This window comes from Hemibagrus wyckioides, linkage group LG28 (assembly GCF_019097595.1).
Source record: "Hemibagrus wyckioides isolate EC202008001 linkage group LG28, SWU_Hwy_1.0, whole genome shotgun sequence".
Taxonomy (NCBI): Eukaryota; Metazoa; Chordata; class Actinopteri; order Siluriformes; family Bagridae; genus Hemibagrus; species Hemibagrus wyckioides.
The window spans coordinates 17,292,024-17,309,111 of record NC_080737.1 but is presented as its reverse complement, the minus strand read 5'-3'; the positions used below and the strand labels follow the sequence as shown (position 1 = coordinate 17,309,111).

Sequence of the window (17,088 nt, the reverse complement as noted above, 5' to 3'; positions counted from 1 at the left end):
TATCTGTCTGTCCGTCTTACTGTACATCTATCAGTGTGTCTCTCTGACTCACTATCTGTCTGTCACACTGGACATCAATCAGCCTGTCTGTCCATCCATATCTATCTGCCTGATTCGTTCTGTCTGTCACTCACTTACTGTCTACCAATCTGTCCGTCTGTCTCACTATCTCTGTCTGTCTGTCTCACTCTACATCTATCAGTTTGTCTGTCTGTCCATATCTATCTGCCTGATTCGCTGTGTCTGTCACTCACGTACTCTGTCTGTCTCACTATCTGTCTGTCTGTCTGTCTGTCTCTTTCTTAATAAAGATGCAGCGATGCCTCAAGCATCTCTGACGCTTCTCTCGGCCAGATCGTGGCCTGCTGTCAGAGTTGAGTGACGCTGTGAGAAATCGATTAAGCCGGAGCCACTGTCAGTCTGTGTGTGACAAACGTAATGAGACATCTGTTAATGTGTGATAAATTACTTAATTAGCATGAGATAGCAATGAACTGGACGCCATTAGCTGTATGACCTTTCTGAGATACAACAGACACGAAGGTCAGTCGATTTCCACCAACAGCAGGAAGAGCTATAAGAAATTTTCATTTCGGCTGCAGTATTTTATTCTAAAATGAAGAGTTTGTACATTTTCCACAAACTCTCTTGAGAATCGATGTCCATTTGTGAAGAAAAAAAAACAAAAACAAAACAAAAACGACAAGTTTGTGAATTCCATCAGAGCGAATAAAGTAGGTAGGAGTTTAGCGTGTTAGCCAAATGCTCATCCGCAGCACTTGTGTTTTTAACAAGCATCAATCATTTAACCTTTTATGTTTTGAAATAGGAAATACATGACCTGACAGGAAATGCTAGTTCTGGGCACTAAATGTGGACGACATTCTCCAACACTGGTGTGTGTGTGTGATGCTAATTTGGTGTAAATGGAGCACTTTGTATGATACATTACCATCAGAGAAGGTTGTGATGAGCATATCGTCTGTGCTGATGCCCGGTCCGTGGCGGTTCAGTGCCAGGACTCGTAAAGAATACTCTGCAAACTTCTTCAGTCCTTCCATTTTGTAGCTTTGCCCGAGCACCTCTATGCTCTGTTAGAGAGACCAGAGAGAGAAAGAGATAAAGCGAGACTGTCAAATCACCTCATTTTCACTAATCATCAGCATCCATTATGACAGAAATGTTCTCTCTTCTCTTCTCTCTTTTAGGCTGTTTGAATTGAATCATAGTTCATGGCATGGCTCCAGTCCCACTTATCAGTTATTGTGTATGTTTTAGCTTAGTTTCTTTTCTGAGAGAGAGAGAGAGAGAGAGAGAGAGAAGCAGATTGGCCGTGCCTGGAAGAAACCCGAGAGGGTGAACATGTTCAATATTTATCCAGCTGATTTTCTCTCTAAGCTTTTCACACTAAGCTTTCCACTTGCTCTCTGCTCTTTTATCATGCCGACACGAGACATCTTGCACTCTGCAAAGACCGGTGTTAAGATCACTGAAGAAAGTGTAGGCACGCTCACACTGTGCTGTAATTAAGCCCTTTGGTGATAAACAAGACATAAAGGATTGAGGTTGATGTAAGTTCGGTTTAAAAGCTGCGCTGACTGATCGCAGCCGCTATTCACGTTCGTCAGATTCTGTGAGAAAACCACAGAGCCGTAAAGGTGTAAAATAATCAAAACCCAGAAACCTGGACAATCTGTCTCATCCGCTCAGAGTACTGCAAAGGATGGAGGGAGTAAGAGGTTCACAGATATAAACACACACACACACTTCTCTTCTGTGTTTTGAGCATGTGTATGGGCTTTTTTCTTTTTCTTTTTCTGGTATTTTTAATATCTGTACTTAATGAGCTAAGGTAGTGAGGCTTAGAAATCCTGTCATGTTAGCAAGTTCTTCACTCACCAATGAAATTAAAATGATTTATAAATAGCAATTTAATTCCTCTTAAAATGTACTATCGATTCACTCTTTGTAATTAGTTTATGATTATAAAAGCTGCTAAACGGAACTGCTCTCGGAAATCCTGTCAGATTAGCTCATACTAGCTAGCTGAATACTGTATGCCATTAAAATTATGCACAATTTTGTATATACTTAACATTCCTGTCACAGATCCTGCAGGTTAGCTTCCAAAATACAAATCCTGTCACTTTAGCTCATATTAGCTAGCTGACAACTGTTTGCAATTAAAATTATGAACAATTATGTATATACTTAAATTTCCTAACCATGCTAACCATCTAGCTATTGTTAACTGTGACAAGCTTGTTTAGTAGTTAGCTTTCAATGTGAAAAGACATGAATGTAAATGACTTCCTTTTTCCTATTTGAAGACATACGCTGTCTATGGCAGGGGTGTGAACTCGATTAAAAAAGAACAAAACGTTATTAAAACCACATGCATTCATATCAGACTTTTATATTTTCAGTGATTGTACATACAGTGGGGTAACACTAAGATTTACAGAAGGATTGTTGTAAAGACCTGCTCTTTGCCAGTGGACGTCTCGGTCCAGAGGAGCCGGTAGCCCTGGATGGGGCCATTGGCGTATGCTGGAGCATCCCATGAGGCCTGGATGGAGCTTGGGGACATGGCCTCGGCTTTCAGGTTCTCCACAGGACCAGGGACCTGCACTGCTCCACACAAACATAGACCAAGAGTCAGATTCTAAGTATAGGTACTAGAGATGTTTCATTTCCAACAAAATAAATATATTATATATATATATATATATATATTCCAATAGAATGGTAAAAATTCAAAGACAAAAAAAGATATAAAATTTTGGATTATTTTGAAACTCAAATATTTGAGTTTTTCATGACATTGGCAGCTGTAAAATTACAAATAATTATGAATATGACTTAAATTCCTGTAAAATAAATATTAGTGTGCCCTATTCAGTCTTTGTACCTAGCTGATAATCATTAGCAATGATAATAATGAGCACCGATTAATCCTGTAATCCAGACATCCTCTTAGATTAGCTCCTATTAGCAGTGTAGTGTTAAGAATACAAATTAAGAATATTCATGAATATAACTAAATTTAGATTAGCTTCTGTTTGCTAGAAGTGTAGTGTTAGGAGTTAAGATTAGGAATATTTACAAAAATAACATAAATTCCCTCAGATTACCTCAGGTTAGCCAGCTAGCTAGTTCTAACTGTGAAGATTATGCATTCTTATGAACTCCAATTCCAAATCCTGTCAGAAATCCTGCCAGATTAGCTCCTATTAGCCAACAGTGCAGTGTTAGGAGTTAAGATTAGAAATATTTATAAATATAACAAGAATTCTCTTATAAATCCTGTCAGACTAGCTCATGTTTCGCAGCTAGCTAGGTTTAACACTAAAAATTGCTATGAATATGATTCAGAATTCTCTCAGAAATCCTATCAGATGAACTAATGCTAGAACATATTTATATAAACACTGCTTTGCATTTATTCCCCACAAAACACTGAGCAGTCACGCCACATTCTCCGCATCAAATGTTTTTAACTCATGCTGCCATTTCAATCACGGCCTAATCTACAAAGTCAAGGTCAATTTGTTGCTCCTGCACGGCCAGAGCCTCAGGGTGCAACAGGGTCGTACGCTAGGCCCGATATTTATATATGTACATATTTAAGATCATGGTAATCTTGGGGAAAGAAACGTTACAGCTAATAGAGAGGTAACGAGAGAAACGTGAAAACGAAGAGAATGTAAAACAGCGTGTGTTTCTCTGCAGTGCTCATGGAATTGAAATGCGTTTTTTTTTTGTTCCTTTTGTCAGTCGATGCGTGTTCTCTCTGTACTGACTTAGAGCTATGGGCGAAGAGCTTGTCGGTGAGGTAATGAAGAAAAGGTCAAGCTGTTCAACATCTCCACCGAGCCTCATTAAAAAGGTGAAAAGCCAATGTCTGGATAAAACTTTCTGTACTTAAAGGTCTATCATGGAAGCCAACATCAGGGAATTAGACGGAAGAGACATCGCGAAGGATGATATCACGTGAACTAGCAAAAATTAACTAAAAAAAAAAAAAATTAAATATGAATAGTTTGTCTGATTATTAGCATTTCTGACTTTTATGAAAATTCATTGGAATCTCCACAGGAAGTCCAGATTTGGGAAATCTACCAGATTTCAAACGATCCTAAAAGCTTTTGAACCCAAAACTGAAATTTTATGAAAAACGTATAATAAATAAAAGATAAACTTTACTTTTATCTTTATGTATCAGGTAGAAATGTAGCTAAAGCTTTTAATAACTTGGCCTTCAAACATCAATGTTTAAAGCGGTATAATTTGTCATAACCTTAGGTTTGTTAACAGCTGATAACTTTTAGAATGTGTTCAAAATTTTATACATAAAAATAAAAAAAATGTAAAAAAATTTTATACATAAAAATCTACTTAAAAATAAAGCTGTAGTTTTTAGGTAGATTTTTTTGTATTAAAATCTTACTACATTTTTTTTGGTGTTCATTCTGTAAGATTCCAGCTTGTTTCCTAAAGGAAAATAGAATTGGATTCAACCCTTGCATTAACATTTTATCCCCTTGGACAACAAATTCCTTACAGAATAGAAATCCGCATATTCACAAAAGTCTAGTAGAGTGTGATGAGCGTACTTACGTTCAGGCTGTGTAGAAAGCCGGATTTGCTCGGAGCTTTCTCCTGGCCCCAGCTCGTTGTAGGCCACCACCCTGAAGATATAAACCGCCTCAGGCTTCAGATTGTTCACCGTCAACTGGAGACTCTCCGGCTCTGTCACATTCACCGAACGTTCTCTGTAAGAAGTCACGAGCGTCAATTAAAACACAACTCCAGGATCCCTACGAGCACGATACAAGAGTCCGTCCTCAAAACTCCTGCCAAATATCCTCCATTTCAGTGCTAATACAAACAAAAGTCTGAAGCTGCTTCATTTAAGAGCCCGGACTTTATGTACCGCATGATGAGCAGAGACCCCTTCCGAAAAAAAAGATGCTTTAGGGGAACCATAAAGAGAGCATAATATACTACTGACATACAGAACCTGAGTGCAGAGCGGCAGCCAGCTGTCGATAAAAGAGAGAACAAAAACACTTCAAGGTGAGGTGACACCATATCCTGCTCATTTCTTGGATACAGCTGTTGTAGGAGTTAGTAAAAATTACAGTTCGGCTATTAATAAGCCATTTTTCTGACCACCTGGTTTGTGACTGAGCCCATTTCTAACCTCAAAGCTATTCTGGTTTTATTAGGATGCTCAAAAAGTTAGCTTGTTAGTCAGCTACCTATCTGTGGCAGTGACGATTTTTTAAATATTAGAATAAGGATTGAGGCTGGCTCATGCTATTTAATATTAGCAGTGGAAAGTTTTTAACATTTAGGAATTTTCTCAAAATGACATCAAATCTAGCATTAGCTATGGAGATTTTGAACATTTCAGAATTGAACATTTCAGAGAAAATCCTCTCTGGATTGAGGGTGGCTCATGCTAGCTAGCTATCTAATATCAGCAAAAAGAAAAAATCTAAACAACACTCAAAAATCCCTTCAGGTTAGCTCCTGTTAGCTAGGAAAATGTGAAAATACATGAACAATAACAAATCCCAGTCACTTATCCTTCTTCTTACATCTTCTCCTGTTGCCAATTTATGACCTCAGACCCTGTATCCAGACATTAAAGTGCATTATGGGTATTCATTTCTTTAGGGATTTGTTGTGTGTTGTGGAATTGCATAAACACTCTGGATCTTCTGCTTTGCTTTCTGACTACAAAACATGTAAAAAACACCCATATAGTGCACTTTGTAGTCAATATATATGCGGGGACATGCCTACATTCCCATCAGCCCTGCTTTCATTTCCATCTATGAGCCCAACGTTGCACTTACATACATATTAATAGACAGATTCAAAGAAATGCTTTTATGTGTTTGGGGTTTTTTATTAAATGAAAAAAAAGTTTTATTTTTCACAAGAAGCATCAGATCTGTCTCAGACAGTCGTATCTCTGTTTTATTTAAAAATACAGAAGATTTGCAACACATCTCTTATCCTCTCTGGGTTACCAGATGCTGCTTGTCACTCCCAATGTATTGTTTGCCTTTTACACTACTACTACTACTACTAATAATAATGAGAGTCTTTCTCACCTGTTGACGCCCTCCTGTGTGTAGAAGACTCCGTAAGTGAGGATGGTGCCACGCGTCTCCACTGGGGGGCGCCAGGAGAGGCGCACAAAGCGACTGGACACAAGCACGGGGGTCACGTCCCGGGGGAAGGAGGGGAGGACGCCTGAGCTCGGGACAACTGGTGGGGGAGGAGAGGAGTAAGTCAACGAAGGAGTGTGGGGAACGGGGGGATCAGAGGGCTGGACGGCTGGAGTGCCCTCTGACCCGTTAGTCATATACAGGGAAGGAGGGAGGGAGGGGAGAGGAGGGAAGGGGTGAGAAAGAGAAGAGAAGAGAAGAGAAGAGAAGAGAAGAGAAGAGAAGAGAAGAGAAGAGAAGAGAAGAGAAGAGAAGGGGTAAGGAAGAAGGTAAAGGGGGAAAAAGGGGTAAAAGCCAGGAGGGTAGGAAGGGAGGGGTGAAAGAAACAATAGGAGCAATGGCCGATGGAATGAAAACATAAGGAAAGAGAAATAAAGAGAGAAAGAACAGACCAGGAAGAAAAGAAAGAAGAAAGATAAGGAAGATCACAGACTAGAAAGGTTTCGCTCATCAAAGATCAGGGTACTTAGTCAACGTCACAGAGGAAGCATGGCGGACTGAGCAAAATGAGACAGCCCAACGTTAAAGCACCACTCAGCAATGCAGCACACGGCTGGATCAAGCATGCTGACGTTAGCGATGAATGACGAGAATGGTGGGATACCTACAATGCATTGCATTCACTGTAGCCCCTCGCAATAACGAAAGGCCAGTGGTGCACCAGACAGGAATGGAATGAGAAGCTGGAGTGAAGACAAGGATTTGGGTCTGATGTGCTCGGAATACACGATGGATAAAAGCATCTGCTAAAGGAATACGTGTCAGTTATGATCAAGTGTCTATTAATGCTAATCCTCACTTGGAGCCCACTTGCTATGCACAACTCATCACCCACCTTTACCACATCCCTCAGTACCACACTGCTACCGCTTTCCAGATATTATTTAGACCAGTGACACTCTATCTGCTTGGTGATAGTATATCAAGTGGCACAACAGTGATCCTGGGTTTCCTGGGACCACCACCTAAATATCTTCTCAGTGGTGCTCCAGTGGACCATGTATGGACAATGCAGGGGGACTGCATGGCTGTCAAATAACATCTCCACCCCACTTAAAACCCTGATCCATATGTACGTGTGTGTACAGCAGTGTGAGATGAAACCCCTGGTTGCTGAATTCACACCTGTGATGATGCTCTCTCAAGCAGACACGACCATGTCAGATACTACCTTCACACACTAGTTCACACTCACGCCTGGGGAATGAGTGTTACGACCCAGCACACACACACACACACACAGGCTGTCTGATATGCACTGAAACAACAAATCCCATTTGAGTTCAAGCAGCAGTCGGAAGACCGAAGAAGTGTCCACTCGGATGGCATGTTCGCTAGGCTGTGCTAGTAAAACACACATGTTCACTGATGATGTCTCTAGCGACACTGTGTTATGGTGGAGAGTTAGATGAGGCTTGAGATGCTACAGTGAACAAAGTGCTTTGTAAATAGATACCTCCTGCTCAGTGCAACCAGAACTTGAGGAGGAAGGGGCAGAAGGAACCAGGGCTTACAAGGGGTCATCAAAAGTGCTTTATATACTGTGTAGTTTGCCATTAATAGGAAATTAGACCACTTGGAAAACTTCTTCTAGATATTTCTGCAGCCTACAAATCAGGGTTTTGTCCTAAATTGTTTGTTAGCACTATATTCTTTATATTTTGAACCAGGTAAATGATCAAATCAGGTCGTTTTTATCCAGTTTCAGCATATCAGGCACATGCTGTAAAAAGCATGGAGCAACAAATAAATAAGAGTATCAAGGCATGTGTTTTTTCCTTGACTCAAACCTCATGGGTATGTCAAGACCGTTCCCTACAGATTACCAGGTCTCAGTATAGTGTAGCAGCAGGTCTTGAGGGAAATAGTGGTAGTGGAAGTGTTCAACAATACAGAACTTCAATCTGATACAGAACAGGAGCACAGAGAGACCGAAATAGATGCCAGGAAACATGTCAGAAATCTGCAAGGTGAAGGTGGAGGTCGCCTTAGTTCCAGTCACGCTACTGTACACCAAGGAGAGTTCACCATGTGGCTCTGTGAAGTGTACTATGAACTATGTTAAGTAGCCTTTATTTGTCTGATATGTGAAATTCTTTCTTCACCTATCCCATCTTCAGAGGGTTGGGGTCATGATACAGTGCCCCTGGAGCAGGGGGAATTGGGGACCTTGCTTAAGGACCCAACTGTAGCAACTTGGCGGTGCAGGTGCTTGAACCCCGATCTTTCATTCAACAACCAAGAACCTTAACCACTTAATGTAAGTCATTATAAAAGGAAATTTGGACATGGATGTATTCTAGACTTTCAAAGTGACACAATTTCCAAACTTTTGTTCATACAACTGAGCGGTTGTGAGGGTTGAGGGCTTTGTCTCAAGGGCCCAGCAGTGGCAGCTTGGTCACAACCTTCCAATCAGTAGTTAACCACTGAGCTACCACCTTCATGAGTATCAGGAAGTGAGTTCTTGGAGGTAAGCAGTGTGCCTTAAGTAACTCATCTATACCAAAGATCACAATTTTGTTTTATTTTCTTGATCTTGGAAACAAGAGTCTCAATATTTTTTGGTCCAACAATGTACCTTTGTGGGACCACATCACAGTCTGGGCATAATTTTTTTTTCCCCGGGGGATGTTGTGAGGAGTGGTAATGGGCAGGGCTTCCAAACTTTACTTTGAGACATTGATATATGGGATCTGAAGAGCATCAGCCATTTTGGATGAGCCACCTTATGGACTCTTTGGACTGCAATTTCAAACATATCATGAGTTAGCATCATGCCACACTCTCCACCTGACTATTATTATTATTATTATTATTATTATTATTATTATTATTATAAATTACATTTAATTTACTATAGTCAAAATATTTGATCCCAATGTATAAGAAAATATCTGAATAAAATGACAAAACAACTTGAGCTCGAGTTTGACTAGCTGTATGAAACATGGAAGCCCTGAAAGTACGATAAGCGAGGATTAGCCTAAGATGCTCGTTAGTGGAAGAAAACGACCGAGTAATTTAACAAATAAATGATCTCGAAGTGATTGGATAAAAAACAGTCTTTGATTGAAATGGAGCTCTTCTTATCAGGCACTGTTGTATGCTTCATGTACTTTAAAGTGCTTTGAAACCAATTAAGTACTTCAGGTTAAAGAGCCCATTAGTCACAAATGGAGTCTCGGCAGCCATTAGCCTTTTCTTTCTCCCATCTTCCTCCTTTCTTTTTGTGCTCATCATGAAAATATACATCTCCTTCTTCCTCCACATCACTACTTTATAAAGTCTTTGTATTTGTAAACGCTGTCTCAACTAAATGACTCCGATAAACATATGCACACGCAGGCATACATGTCTCCTGCTCCTTATTTCCTCCTCTCAAAATAGAGGGCGCTGAGGGAACAAAATATACAAAATGACACGAACCGCCTCTAAATGCAGCCATTTAGAGAAAGCAGAGTCGCAGTAATAGCTTCGTTATTGTTCATCAGTGGAGAAAGAGCGAGCTGGCTGCCTGAGAAGATGAAAAGATGACTATTTTTTTCTTTAATGCAGTGATGACAAAAGGGCCTTCCAAGTTAAAATCCCCTGTAAGGTGCACCATGTCCCTCAAATGTGCCACATCATTTACATGACCATGTCCTGATCATAGCAGTTTTGTTTCTGAATCATAATAAGAGATCATTTTAGCATCACAATTTTAATCAAGTTAAAGGTTCTGAAGATTCAGAGCTGGTCAAAAACTACAAAAAGTTGAGATGTGAAGTCATAGGGGTGAAGTGTATAGAGGTAAAGTGTATAAGGTTGAAGTGTACAGGGGTGAAGTGTATAGGGATTAGATGTATAAGGATAAAGTGTAGAAGGGTGAAGTGTATAGGGATTAGATGTATAAGGATAAAGTGTAGAAGGGTGAAGTGTATAGGTATAAAGTGTATAGGGGTGAAGTGTACAGGGGTGAAGTGTATAGGTATAAAGTGTATAGGGGTGAAGTGTACAGGGGTGAAGTGTATAGGTATAAAGTGTATAGGGGTGAAGTGTACAGGGGTGAAGTGTATAGGTATAAAGTGTATAGGGATGAAGTGTATAGTGATTAGGCGTATAGGGGTAAAGTGTATAGGGGTGAAGTGTATAGGGATTAGGTATATAGGGGTAAAGTGTATAAGGGTAAAGTGTAAAGGGTGAAGTGTATAAGGGTGAAGTGTATAGGTATAACGTGTATAGGGGTGAAGTGTATAGGTATAAAGTGTATAGGGGTGAAGTGTATAGCAATTAGGTGTATAGGGGTAAAGTGTATAGGCATTAGGTATATAGGGGTAAAGTGTATAGGTATAAAGTGTATAGGGATGAAGTGTATAGCAATTAGGCGTATAGGGGTAAAGTGTATAGGGGTGAAGTGTATAGGCATTAGGTATATAGGGGTAAAGTGTATAGGTATAAAGTGTATAGGGGTGAAGTGTATAGCAATTAGGCGTATAGGGGTAAAGTGTATAGGCATTAGGTATATAGGGGTAAAGTGTATAGGTATAAAGTGTATAGGGGTGAAGTGTATAGGTATGATGTGCATAGGTATAAAGTGTATAGGTATGATGTGTATAGGTATAAAGTGTATAGCGGTAAAGTGTTTAGGGGTGAAGTGTATAGGTATTAAGTGTATAAGGGTGAAGTGTATATGGGTGAAGTGTATAGGGGTGAAGTGTATATGGGTGAAGTGTATAGGGGTGAAGTGTATAAGGGTGAAGTGTATAGGGGTGAAGTGTATAGGGATTAAGTGTATAGGGGTGATGTGTATAGGGGTGAAGTGTATAGGGGTGAAGTGTATAGGGGTGAAGTGTATAGGGATTAAGTGTATAGGGGTGAAGTATATGGGGTGAAGTGTATAGGGGTGAAGTGTATAGGGATTAAGTGTATAGGGGTGAAGTGTATAGGGGTGAAGTGTATAGGGATTAAGTGTATAGGGGTGAAGTGTATAGGGATTAAGTGTATATGGGGTGAAGTGTATAGGGGTGAAGTGTATAGGGATTAAGTGTATATGGGTGAAGTGTATAGGGGTGAAGTGTATAGGGGTGAAGTGTATAGGGATTAAGTGTATAGGGGTGATGTGTATAGGGGTGAAGTGTATAGGGGTGAAGTGTATAGGGATTAAGTGTATAGGGGTGAAGTATATGGGGTGTAGGGGATAGGGGTGAAGTGTATAGGGTTTAAGTGTATAGGGGTGATGTATATGGGGTGAAGTGTATAGGGGTGAAGTGTATAGGGATTAAGTGTATAGGGGTGAAGTATATGGGGTGAAGTGTATAGGGGTGAAGTGTATAGGGGTGAAGTGTATAGGGATTAAGTCTATAGGGGTGAAGTATATGGGGTGAAGTGTATAGGGGTGAAGTGTATATGGGTGAAGTGTATAGGGGTGAAGTGTATAGGGATTAAGTGTATATGGGTGAAGTGTATAGGGGTGAAGTGTATAGGGGTGAAGTGTATAGGGATTAAGTGTATATGGGGTGAAGTGTATAGGGGTGAAGTGTATAGGGGTGAAGTGTATAGGGATTAAGTGTATATGGGTGAAGTGTATATGGGGTGAAGTGTATAGGGGTGAAGTGTATATGGGGTGAAGTGTATAGGGGTGAAGTGTATAGGGGTGAAGTGTATAGGGGTGAAGTGTATAGGGGTGAAGTGTATGGGGGTGAAGAATATAAGGGTGAAGTGTAAGAGACGAATAACAGCTTTGCTCTGCTCCATTGCTCCATTTTAGATAATCAAAGGCTCACTCACACACACACACACACACACACTCATGCATGCACTCACTCACACACTCTCTCACTCACACACTCACTCCTTTACTCACTCACTCAACCACTCACTTACACTCTCACTCCTTCACACACTCATTCACGCTGGCACATTCACGCACTCAGTCATTCACTTACTCACAAACTCACTCATTCACTCCCTCATTTGTTCACTCAATAATTTACTAAACCCAACTAAACTAACTAAAACCGTTGAAACTTTAACTAAGTTTAACTAAACCGTTGAAAAACTTACTCACTTAAATAACCAGGTGAACATTTATAGTATCATTCAGTTACATCACTGGTGATGTGAGTTTATACAAAAAACAACAATGCTGACCAATCAGAAGTGAAAATTCAACCAGTGAACCATTTTGGACACTTAAAAATAGAAAACTACACAAAAAGTATGAATGTAGAAATAGTATGAGTCGTTACCATAGAAACGATCACGAAATACCATTAAGAAATACCGAATTCAGCTAAACCTCATGCAAACTTGAGTGAATATGGAAGACCTTTGACCTTTTTTTTGGTGTTTTAAATCAGTATCAGTATAGATCTGAAAATACAACCAGCATTTCTTCCCAGAAGGTTTAACTTCCGTGTTGTTGATGTTCTCTTCTGTTCTACCTCCTAGTTTCTCACTAGCTGTCAAGGCTGTACAGTCTGACCTCCGCGATCTCCCCACCTCCACGTCCATCGAGAGAGCAGTAGGGAGGACGTATCGGGTTTTAACCTCCGGCCATTAAAGGCAAAGCAGAAAGCCCACTATTAATCTTGAAGTGAGGGAGATATGGATGGAGACACGGACGTGATTACATTTTCCATCTTCTGAATGGCGCTGCTTAATCCGTCCCGCGGGACGCCTCCGAGGGCTAATGGGATAATATAAACTTTGACTTCATTTTGTATAAAGAGGGTGGGAGGGAGCTTCTCCCGGTGTTAAAAAAAAAAGGGAAGGAAATGAATTACAATTCAGATGCAGGGGTGGAGAAAACTGCAGTGTGAAAGACGTTAAATATGTTTCTAATGAAATCTACGATGTGTTTATGTGCTTTGTACAGACTGGACAGATGTAAGACTAAATTACTAAAGTGCCGCTGCATCGCTCTCTCTCTCTCTCTCTCTCTCTCTCTCTCTCTCTCTCTTTAGGTAAAGATGAAGTGTGGTCTGAATCCCACTCCTCTGCTATCAGCATGGCGTTGTGGGTCACATAGGAAACCGTTAATTACACACCAACATGCTAGTGAAAAAAGATTGAACTGTGACAGCGCCGAAGATCACACAGTAATTATAAAGTATAATCAGAAAATCGTTTAAAAGTGGATCTTTTCTTCTTTAAACTAAAACTCGCAGATACACAAGAGTTTTCTCGGAGCTTATTTTTAGCCGCCGTGTATTGCTACGCTATGCAAGGAAAGTATACATTCAATACGGCGTACAATAGAGAAGAAACCCTGGCACATGCCCACGGATTGTTGTTTTCTCCCCCCTGATGCTATCGCCGATCCTTGCTTTTCCCATTGTTTGGTAGCTGGAAAAAAAAGCGTCTGAACCTTTATCTCAAGGTGCATCTATTCTCTTTTCAATTTTCTCTCCTCCCACCAGCAGCATTAGTCTTTTTGGACTGAGCAGAAGACAAAAAGGAAAAAAAGGCATTCTATCATGAAGCAGATCAATTTGCGATGTGTCGTGGTCGGGACGTGAAACAGCTGCACACGCTCCTTTGATCGATACAGCTGGACGGTGCAGGGACATCAGGATGAAATGGACATCTGGGGAGGAGAAATGTTTTTCTTTCGCCCTGTGTCTCGGGCGGCGTGGCCTCGGGGACGATCTTCATCACGCCCGTCCGATGCTCCTGAGATAAATACATTTTTAATGGGAGAAAAGAGCAGAGACGTTGGGGAGAGCGCCGAGGAGGGTCGTTAGAGGAGACGGCAGATCAATCTAGAAGGACAGGTTACAGGAACTGGATTCTGAAGCTGTTCTTGTTTCCTGTTTCAGAGCCAAGTGTGTCCCATGTCATCAGATAGCAAGGAGACAGACAGAAGACTAGCTGGGGCTCAGTCCCAGTCTCGGAATTCACAAACTGGCAGCAGAACCAAATTTTATCTCCAAAAACCAGAAAGTGTCTCAGAGAACCAGATATAATATCAGAGAACCAAATATCATCTCAGAGAACCCAATATAATCTCAGAGAATCAGAAAGTATCTCAGAGAACCAGAAATTATCTCTGAGACCCAAATATTGTGTCAGAGAACCAGAAATGATCTCAAAGAACCAAATATCACCTCACAGACCCAAATATTATCTCAGAGAACCAGAAATGATCTCAAAGACCCAAATATCACCTCACAGAACCAAATATTATCTCAGAGAACCAGAAATGATCTCAAAGACCCAAATATCACCTCACAGACCCAAATATTATCTCAGAGAACCAGAAATGATCTCAAAGACCCAAATATCACCTCACAGAACCAAATATTATCTCAGAGAACCAGAAATGATCTCGGAGAACCAAATATTATCTCAGAGAACCAGAAATTATCACAGAAAATCAGAAATTATCACAGAAAATCAGAAATTATCTGAGATCTAAAAATTATCTCAGAGAACCAAATATCATCTCAGAGAACCCGAAATGATCTCAGAGGACCAGAAATTGTCTCAAAGAACCAAATATCACCTCAGAGAACCAAATATTATCTCAGAGAACCAGAAAGTATCTCAGAAAACCAAATATTATCTTTGGCACTGGGGCAATTCTAGGAGCAGTGTGTAATGCCAAAAAATGCTCAGGACAAACTGGAAAAGAGTGAGGCTTCCAGCGTAAATAAAGAAGGATGTAGACACGGAGGCGATGCTGGGCGCTGTGCTGGAAGCGATGCAAAGCGAGAGAACTTGCATAAATGTGGGGAAGCGCTTCGGCTTCGCTCTGAATTCAGGAGTGAGGATGCTGCTTAAGGTGCAGCTGAAAACATGGGGCCTCATTCATCAAACTGGATACCAACAAATTTATTTAGAAATCCTTCACAGAAGAATTTACATACGAAATAAAATGACTGGAGTTAGTTCAGAAAAACGTTTGAGTTTGTGTCGATGTAGGAATAAGGAGACTCACTAGTGTGAACATCAGATGATGAACTGGTGATGAGTCAGTGAGATTTTAGATTCCAATCACGCTGTGATTGTTTATTTATTTCAATTACACACTACTTTAATTAACCCTGTGAAACATTAACGATTTGATAAAATAAAAAAACACAGTTGGAAAGAAATCCATAAATTAATACAAATAAGAATCTAACCGTTCCAGATATCATTTCAGAGAACCAAATATCATCTCAGAAAACCAGAAATCATCGCAGAGAACCAAATATCCTCTCAGAGAATCAGAAATTATCTCAGAGAACCGAATATCATCTCAGAGAACCAAATATCATCTCAGAGAACCGAATATCATCTCAGAGAACCGAATATCATCTCAGAGAACTGAATATCATCTCAGAGAACCAAATATCATCTCAGAGAACCGAATATCATCTCAGAGAACCGAATATCATCTCAGAGAACCAAATATCATCTCAGAGAACCGAATATCATCTCAGAGAACCAAATATCATCTCAGAAAACCAGAAATCATCGCAGAGAACCAAATAACCTCTCAGAGAGTCAGAAATTATCTCAGAGAACCGAATATCATCTCAGAGAACCATAAATCATTTCAGAGAACCGAATATCATCTCAGAAAACCAGAAATCATCCCAGAGGACCGAATATCATCTCAGAAAACCAACTATCATCTCAGAGAACCGAATATCATCTCAGAGAACCAAATATCATCTCAGAGAACCGAATATCATCTCAGAGAACCAACTATCATCTCAGAGAACCGAATATCATCTCAGACAACCAACTATCATCTCAGAGAACCGAATATCATCTCAGAGAACCAAATATCATCTCAGAGAACCGAATATCATCTCAGAGAATCAAATATCATCTCAGAGAACCGAATATCATCTCAGAGAATCAAATATCATCTCAGAGAACCGAATATCATCTCAGAGAATCAAATATCATCTCAGAGAACCATAAGTCATTTCAGAGAACCGAATATCATGTCAGAAAACCAGAAATCATCTCAGAGAACCAAATATCATCTCAGAGAACCGAAAATGATCTCAGAGAACCAAATATCATCTCAGAGAACCGAATACTGACACTGAGAGAACCAGAAATGATCTCAGAGAACCAAATATCACCTCAGAGGACCAGAAATGATCTCAGAAAACCAGAAATCATCTCAACTCAATGTTCTCAAATGTTCTACACTGTTCACATTTAAAAGGAAAAGCAGTCAGTTTGTAAAGAACCCTTCAGGAACTCTGTATCCTTCAGATTTCTGCTTATCTCTCAGGACGGGTTCCAGTTTTTTCTTTGGAGAGATGAACATAGCTGATTAGGATTGGTATTTAAATCAGATTCTTAAATATTGAGATGCTGTCAATCTCCTCAAACAGAACAAATAGAGCTTCCTCCTCCTACTCCTCCTCAGTAATCTCTCCATCGCCACTCCTTCATTCCTCCGTCTCATCTCTGCTCTAGTCGGAGAGGAAGATCGAGGGAGGTCTTTTCTAATTTCCACAATAACAATCGTTTGCCAGCCGGAGCGTGAGGTTAATCTGCTGAGGAAAAAGCCGAGACGGAGGAGAACAGCAGCCGGAGGTGATGGAAAGCTTCAGTGCGGAATGCCAGTGCTGAATGCTCTTTTACAAACGCAAAGCAGCCTTCTTCTTTCTTCCGTTCCATACGGAACCTCGCTGCAAAGAACTGCATACGAGAGATAAAGTGCAGGACAAAGTGGAAAGCATTCCACAAGGCCAAGTTTCCGAGAAACGCCTGCACCAAGTCCGCCAAGTGCACAGAGATCGTTCCTCCTACGCTGCGAAATACAATCGTAGCAAAGGAAAAAGAGGGGAATTTATTTATTAATTTTAACATTTCCTCCATTTTTTCTATTTCTTTTTAAGATTAAATT

General features: G+C 40.3%; 1 protein-coding gene across 4 annotated transcripts in view; it reads right to left on the bottom strand.

Annotated features, from left to right (window-relative positions):
* dcc (DCC netrin 1 receptor) overlaps window positions 1-17,088 on the bottom strand; it is a 258,746-nt gene that overhangs the window by 79,978 nt on the left and 161,680 nt on the right. For 2 of the 4 annotated variants that reach the window (XM_058383550.1, XM_058383551.1), the window contains exons 8-11: window positions 6,129-6,366; window positions 4,621-4,775; window positions 2,483-2,631; window positions 953-1,091 (exon numbers count right to left, since the gene is read on the bottom strand). In XM_058383550.1, coding sequence (XP_058239533.1) covers window positions 953-1,091; window positions 2,483-2,631; window positions 4,621-4,775; window positions 6,129-6,366 — 681 coding nt within the window. The remainder of the gene's footprint in view (window positions 1-952; window positions 1,092-2,482; window positions 2,632-4,620; window positions 4,776-6,128; window positions 6,367-17,088) is intronic. The other 2 variants (XM_058383552.1, XM_058383553.1) reach the window with 1 other exon arrangement.